Source organism: Hyla sarda, chromosome 1 (genome assembly GCF_029499605.1).
Source record: "Hyla sarda isolate aHylSar1 chromosome 1, aHylSar1.hap1, whole genome shotgun sequence".
In the NCBI taxonomy this organism is placed as follows: domain Eukaryota; kingdom Metazoa; phylum Chordata; class Amphibia; order Anura; family Hylidae; genus Hyla; species Hyla sarda.
In genome coordinates, this window is record NC_079189.1 from 13,583,328 (window position 1) to 13,591,183 (window position 7,856).

Genomic DNA, 7,856 nt, shown 5'->3' on the forward strand with positions numbered 1-7,856 from the left:
TGTGCCGCGCGCTATTAACCCTTTAGACGCGCCGTTCAAAGTTGAACGCCGCGTCTAAAGTGAAACTGAAACCATGCCGGTTAACTCAATGGGCTGTTCGGGATAGCCGCGGCGAAATCGCGGCATCCCGAACAGCTTACAGGACAGCGGGAGGGCCCCTACCTGCCTCCTCGCTGTCCGATCGCCGAATGACTGCTCAGTGCCTGAGATCCAGGCATGAGCAGTCAAGCGGCAGAATCATCCATCACTGGTTTCTTATGAGAAACCAGTGATCAATGTGAAAGATCAGTGTGTGCAGTGTTATAGGTCCCTATGGGAGCTATAACACTGCAAAAAAAATCATTATATCATTTAACCCCTTCCCTATTAAAAGTTTGAATCACCCCCCTTTTCCCATAAAAAAAAAACACAGTGTAAATAAAAATAAACATATATGGTATCGCCGTGTGGCGCAAAAAATAAGCCATAATATGGATTTTTAGGTGCAAAATTGAAAGAGTTATGATTTTTTAAAGGCAAGGAGCAAAAAACGAAAAATGCAAAAACGGAAAAAACCCTGGTCCTTAAGGGGTTAAAAAAAACAAAAAAAAAAACGTTTTCCACTGGAGAACCCCTTTAATGTAGCACTCTTTAGACCTTAGTTAATCGATGCCTGGCAGGAACAGAGCAAGGAGATGTTGCTCTGGCAAAAAGCCAGACATAAACTGGTTTTGGTCCACCTCCCTCCTGAAAGAAAAGGCTGGACTAGGAATATCCTTCCTATGAGTTTCAATTCAGAGATACAGGCTAGGGAGTATCACATGACCAAGTGAGGCCAACACCCACAAAAGAAAACTGCGTGTCACAACGAGGCAATGTTTCTAAAAGCTAAAAAGAGTAGTTGTATGACACGTAGTTCTTCAAAGGTGTCTGTGGGTTACAAGTCCCACTACCGCCATAGCAAATTCTTTGTGACAATTGGTCTAAAGGGGAAACTCCTGTGGGGTTGAGTTCCACAACCTCATCCTGTGCCTAGGAAACCCAATTACTACTACCCATATCCCAAATAAAGTTTTTGATAACTGTTTTGGTGTGATTTGTTCCTCCTGTCTGGATCTTCTATTATTTTATACTTTTAAATGTAAATGTCTAAAGAACCCTGTAAAAACAACAACTGACTCTCATCCTATCTGTTTCTTTAGTTAAATTTTTTTCTAAATCGGGTAAAATACAAAAGTCCTTTTAATGAAGACCTGTATTTTAATGAAAATGGAGAAATGCCCGAAACCTTAGAGATCATAAACTGGGTAAAAAAGAAAGATGTTGCATTTACCTTTATTAGACAGGAATCTTTCCGTGTAGCTGTAGGCAGATTTGATCCAACATTTTCAGAAGATGAACAACTGACTATCTTCCCCGAGAGGATAACTTGGAGACACGGAAAGGTAATCAATGAAATTTCACAAATGAAAGATGTAAATCGTAAAGTATAAATTAATCAATAGTAAAGTAGAATTTTATAAGTTACAGGAGTTATTCAGCTATTCCCTATCCACAGGATGTGTCCGAATGTTCTGGCCCTCACCTTCCAGGAAGTTCACCTCTTGGTAGTGATGAGCCACTAAGCCAATCACCGGTCACAGAGGTGTTCAGACTCAGTCAGTGATTGGCTGACCAGACCATCACTGCGAGACCAGTATGTCTTAGAAGGTAGGGGCTGGGACCCCAACCCCTGGCGATTGCAGGGGTTGGGGTCCCAGAGGTCAGACTCCCATGATCAGACACTAATCCCCTATCCTGTGGAAAGGGTATATTATTTTAATTGCTTGATAACCCCTTTTTATGGTTTTTAAGTGGGATACTGATACATTAAATGAAATATTAATACATTAAAGGGGTTACCCAGGAATAGAAAACAGAGCAAATTTTTTTTCAAAAACAGCTATGTTTGTCCCCAGGTTGTGTTTGGTATTACAAATTGGTTCCTTTCACTTCAATGGAACTGAGCTGCAGAACTCCACCCAACCTGGAGAGAAATGGTGAATGTTTTATGAAAAAAAAATTAGCTCTGTTTTTCTATTCACGGATAATCCCTTTAACCCCTCAATGACCCGTGACATTTTTTTTTGTTATGGGGCCATTAAGGGTGTATGGAGCTGGCTTGGGAGTCACTATTGGCATCTCTGGGCTGCTGCTAGAAGCCAACACAGAGAAATTTTCAATGCCTATGATCAACTGTTTACATGCTGCTGTCAAAACTGACAACTGCATTTAAGTGGCTTATGTACTGCATTGATCTGTATGAGCAGTAGAATGATTGCTCATACAAGCCTCCAAGGAAGACTAAAAAAATGTGTGGACATTTTTTTTTAGAACATGTTTTTTTTTTTTTTTTTTTAATACAAATAAACCCCATCATAATAAGCCCCTTAAGGTTTTTTTTCATTTTTGCAATTTTGTTTTTCCTCCTCACCTTCTAAGAATCATAATGCTACAGACCTATATGAGGGCTTGTTTGTGCTACACCAATTTTACTTTGTAATGACCTTTGAAAAAAACAAACAAACAAACAAACAAACACCATTTTGTAATTTTGGGGACTTCCGCTTCTAAGCATTGTGCTTTTCAGTAAAGATTACACCTTATCTTTATTCTGTAGGTCCATACGGTTACAAAGATACCCAAATTATATGTAGGTTTTTCATTGTTTAACTTCTTTAAAGAAATTATAACTTTTTGTACCAAAATTAGCACGTTTAAAATTGTCCTCTTCTGACCCCTATAACTTTTTTATTTTTCTGTATATGGGAATGTGTGAGGGCTCATTTTGTGCCGTGATCTGTATTTTTTATGTGACTTTTTGATCGCTTTAAAAAAAAATAAATTTGGTGTTTTTATATTATGTTTTGTTATATTTTAATAGTTCAAACATTTTCTCATGCGGCGATACCACATATGTTCATGTTTATTTTTGTTAACTTCTTTGTTTTTGTTTTTTTTTAAATGGGAAAAGGAGTGGTTCAAATGTTTGTTAGAGAATTTTTTTATATTTTTACATTGCGTACACAGTTCACTGCTATGCGGTACCAAAGCATTGATCAGTGTTATCGGTGTCCATTGCTCAAGCCTGCCATGGCTGACTGGAGCATTGGAGCACTGATCAAATGGCAGGAGGCAGGAAAGGGATGTCCCTCCATCCTCTCAGCTGATCAAGACACTGTGTTTTCACCACTGTGGTCCTGATCAGCTCTTCTGAGCAGCCGGGATTGTTTTATTTTACACTTTAGACACCAAAATTAACCAAAATATGTGATGCCAGACATTAGCCATGGGCTAATGACCGACATCACCATCATGCTATGACGCTCACTATCAAATCACTATCCATTTGCTATCACCGTGTGCAGAATTGTTTAAACTATTAAAATATAATGTTGTTGATCCCGCATTGTGAATGGTGTAAATGAAAAAGACAAAACAAAACTACAACAAAAAAGACAGAGTGGTGTTTCCTTGGTCACATCACGCACAAAATTTAATATAAACCAATCGATAGGTTCCCTTTACACAGAAATGCTAAAATGCTAACAATGACGACAATGAGCCCTAACACCTCCATTGACAAAAATCTAAAAAAAGAGGTCAGAATATGGCCATGTAAAGCAACAATGCAAAAAAAAAAAAAGGTTTGTAAATGTTTTTTTAACTTGTTAAGAATGCCGCGCATACAGGTACGCCCTGAATCCCGAGTCCTTAAGGACATAGGGCATACCTGTACGCCCTTATCCTGTTAACGGGGTTTAAACCGTTCTCATCAACGGAGAACGGGTTAAACCCCGTGGGTGCCGGTTGCTACCAGCAGCCAGGACCCACGGCTAATGCCGGGCACTGCCGATCAGGCCAATGCCTGACATTTACCCCTTACATGCATCTAAAACGAAACTAAAATGGGAGCTGATCGGGACTATCACGACAAAATCGCAAGATCGGCTTACCGTACGACGAGAGGGTTCTCACCTGCTTCTCTCTCGTCTGATCGGCGATCTATTGCTCCATGCCTGCCCAGCAATAACATGACATTCATAGTGTTGGGAACAAATATTCAGTTAATTTTGTTGTATGGGACATTGATGCAGTGAATTCTGTTTACTTTATATCCATAACCAAACAGTTAAACACTTTGTAAAGGAAACAATCTTTTTGTTTTTTTATATATATATATATATTCATTAAGGTATTCATTTTTTTTCCAAGTTTAAAGTGTAAAGTGAACATTTAATTCTATGATTACTAATACGTTACATTGCAATACTACTGTATTTAAATGTATTGTACCAAGGCAATGCATCGGGAAAACAGAGGGATCATCCTGCCATTGTTAGAATACTTAGTTATCTCTGATCCCAGCCATTAGAGTGGGGTGCTGGCTTTATTGCCATCACTGCAGGGAAAGAACCATTCACTATGATATACAGATATGAATGTCATTACTTTTCCTTAAGTGACAATATATGCTAAAATGCATGTCTAAGGTGAGGGAAGCACAGAAAAAAAATGTGATGATGTGATTCTCTATCGAGAAATATGTAGGCTGTATGGGGGAGATTTATCCAAACCTGTCCAAAGGAAAAGGTTTGCTGAGTTGCCCATAACAACCAATCAGATCGCTTCTTTCATTTCTGAAAAGGCCCCCGAAAAAATAAAAGAAGCAATCTGATTGGTTGCTATGGGCAACTCAGCAACTTTTCCTCTGGACAGGTTTTGATAAATCTCTCCTATGTGTCTATGTGGGGCCACATAGTGGTTGTGATTTAAATTGTATCCTGTTGAGAGTTTGACTAACACGATGATACTGTGTTTAACATGTCATGGAAAATTGCAATCCTTACAAAAATGTATAAAAAAGATAAGAGTGGGACTCCGATGATCTCAAAAACAGGGGTCCCAAGTCTCTCTTTAGAGTGGTGTAGTGATCACGTTTCCCTACTGCTCCATTCACTCTTTATGGGACTGCTAAAATAGCCACGTGGACTTAGGACCTTTGTTTTTTTAAAGGAGTACTCAACTGAAAACATGTTATCTCCTATACAAAGGATAGGGGATAAGATGTCTAATCGTGGGTGTCCTGCCGCTGGGGACTTCCGCTATCTCCGCACCCCAGTCATCCGGTGCATGGAGCAAACTCCGCTCTATGGCCAATGACTGGCAATGCCAGCCACCATGCCCCCTCCATTCACTTCAACGGGAGGAGGCATGATGGATATGTTCTAGCCTTTACGCCCCATGATGGATATGTTCTAGCTTTGGAAACTGCAAGTTAATCTTTTCTGGACGCCGCCACTGCCAGCCCAGAGATCACGGGGTCCCCAGCGGCAGGACCCCTGTATTCTGACATCTTATCCCCTATCCTTTGGATAGGGGATAACATGTTTTCAGCGGAGTACCCCTTTAAGATCCCAGGGAAGCTCAGTAGTGGGATCTCCATAATCATACACTTATTTATTAACTTATAAATGTTCATGATGAGGAAACCCTTATTAACATGGAAAACACATGAAGCCTGGATGTTTTATAAATGTATCAACATTTTATATATTTTTAATATACCCAGGAACCAGAAGGTTTCTGTTCTAAAAAGTGTCTTCCAGGAACTCACCAGAAATCTGAAGGAAGCTATCACAGATGCTGCTATGACTGTATTCCATGTTCAGAAGGACATATATCCAATGTATCTGGTAAATATCTCCTATTTCACAAAAAATACATAAATAAATAAGAAAAAATTGGAGGTTTGGAGCCAATAAACTATTACTTGAAATTTTTTTAAGCTGTGTTTATATTTCTACTGTCCACAAAGAGTCAGGATTAGTTATAAAATCTCTGTTTTATATAATTATCATTAGCTAATATTATTTAGATTCTAGAATACCTTCAGGTCACTTATTTAGTAAATTTACTTCCAGGCATTAAAGGGAAACTGTCAATCATTTCTTTAATATCCAGACTGGAATAGCGATCCCGACACAATATTATTTACTCTGAAATACTGAGGCTTTTTTTTTTTTTTTGAGAAATCATAGTTTTAGAATGCTACCAAGAAAGGGGCAAGTAGTCATTGGGGAGGTCCACCTCACTAACACTGAGTGACATATCCCTCCCTATCTGTATATATCAGTGTCACTCAGGATCAGTGGGGCAGTAAACAGATGTAGGGACTGCTTCTTGTGACCTGTTTCTGGTGGCTTTTAAAAACTATGATTTCTCTGAAAGGCCCGAGCATTTTACAGTTATTCATGGTGTGCCTTGATCACTCAGCTCAGACACACATCTGCCCTAGTTACTTGTTAATAATTTCCATACTTACAACCTTCTGTTTGGCTTCCATCATCATCCTTCCTTCTGTCTTCATTCTTTAGGATCACCTTTTTCCAAAAGCTTAAATCTTCTAGGTTTGGACTTACCTCAGTTCTTCAGCTTAAACAGGGGGTGTGTTTGGCTATCGCCAAAATGTTGAATATCTTTATTTTCGGAAAATGTAAAAGGTTTTCCATGGTTAAATGTTAAAATACTTTGCTTATAAAAACCTGTCTGAGGCAGACTGTACAAGAAGAGTGAATATTGCATCACAGAGGTAAGCAAGAGACCTCCAGCCACCATTTCAACTCATTGGATCCCCAAAATCAAGCTGCAGGGGACCCACTGGCAAATGTCATTTTATCCTTTACCTAAACATTTTTAATTGCTAATATTTATTAATTTCTTTCTTTCAGATAGTGAGAACTGCAACAAATGTCCCGATGATCAATGGCCAAATGAGGAAAAGGATGAATGTATACCAAAAATAATAGAATTTCTATCATTTGAGCAGGACATCATGGCTATAATTTTTCCCTCCATATCTGGACTATTTCTTATCATAACAGTCTCCGTAGCCGGGATTTTCCTCTCATTCTTGGACTCTCCTATAGTAAAAGCCAATAATCGGAACATCAGCTTCATTCTTCTTCTATCCCTGAAGCTGAGTTTATTCTGTGTGTTCCTGTTCATTGGTCGTCCAGATGATATAACCTGCATGTTACGACAAATCTCCACCGGAGTCACCTTCACTGTTGCGGTGTCTTCTATCCTGGCCAAGACCATTATGGTTTCCATTGCTTTCAAAGCCACCAGACCTGGAAGCTTCTGGAGGAAATGGATGGGGGTAACACTGCCCAATTCTGTAGTATTGATCTGCTCCCTTGTTCAGGTTCTGAATGGAATTATTTGGTTGTCGGTTTCTCCTCCATTTCAGGAGCAGGACATTGATTCTTATCCTGGAAAGATCATCATTCAGTGTAATGAAGGTTCTGTGGTAGCTTTTTATTTCATGTTGGGTTATTTGGGGTTTCTGGCAGCATTGAGTTTTGTTTTGGCCTTTATGGTGAGGACATTACCTGATATCTATAATGAAGCCAAGTACATCACCTTCAGCATGCTGCTGTTCTGCAGTGTGTGGATCTGTGCCATCCCAGCGTATCTGAGCAGTAAGGGGAAGAACATGGTCACGGTGGAGATATTTGCTATATTGGCTTCAGAAATTGGGATTTTGAGCTGTATATTTGCTCCCAAATGTTACAATATTATTTTGAGGCCGGAAGTAAACAGTAGAATGCAGTTCCTGGAAAAATCCTAGTTCTGAAAATGTTGTAATTAAAGTGTAGCTTTTGTTTCTAAAGAGTCTTTAAAAACTGCCTTGCATGGCTACATTGACCCTTCAGAGTGGTCACAAGGTGATTTGATTTGCAATGAATGCGAATATCACCATGATTTTATCGCGCCATTAACCCTTTAAGGATGCAGCTCATTTTCACCTAAAGGACACAGGCCTTTTTTTGAAA

At 39.2% G+C, this 7,856-nt stretch overlaps 1 protein-coding gene and 1 long non-coding RNA gene across 2 annotated transcripts; one reads left to right on the top strand and one right to left on the bottom strand.

The window, feature by feature from the left end:
- Positions 1-1,316: 1,316 nt before the first annotated feature.
- Positions 1,317-5,688, bottom strand: LOC130312955 (uncharacterized). The gene is made up of 3 exons (XR_008861043.1): positions 5,636-5,688; positions 3,997-4,037; positions 1,317-1,407 (listed from the first exon to the last, which is right to left on the bottom strand). It is a non-coding gene; the product is annotated as an uncharacterized LOC130312955 (long non-coding RNA).
- Positions 5,689-6,486: 798 nt separating this feature from the next.
- On the top strand, positions 6,487-7,651 carry LOC130347001 (vomeronasal type-2 receptor 26-like). Its single transcript, XM_056554940.1, has 2 exons — positions 6,487-6,514; positions 6,750-7,651. Exons 1-2 carry the CDS (start codon positions 6,487-6,489, stop codon positions 7,649-7,651), a joined length of 930 nt encoding a protein of 309 aa, XP_056410915.1.
- Positions 7,652-7,856: the final 205 nt, after the last annotated feature.

Bases quoted from the DNA above. Each gene is read 5' to 3' on its own strand.
- LOC130347001 (XM_056554940.1), top strand. From the start codon at position 6,487: ATGTTGAATATCTTTATTTTCGGAAAAT. The intron at 6,515-6,749 runs GTAAAAGGTTTT...TCTTTCTTTCAG, and splicing joins TATCTTTATTTTCGGAAAAT to ATAGTGAGAACTGCAACAAA.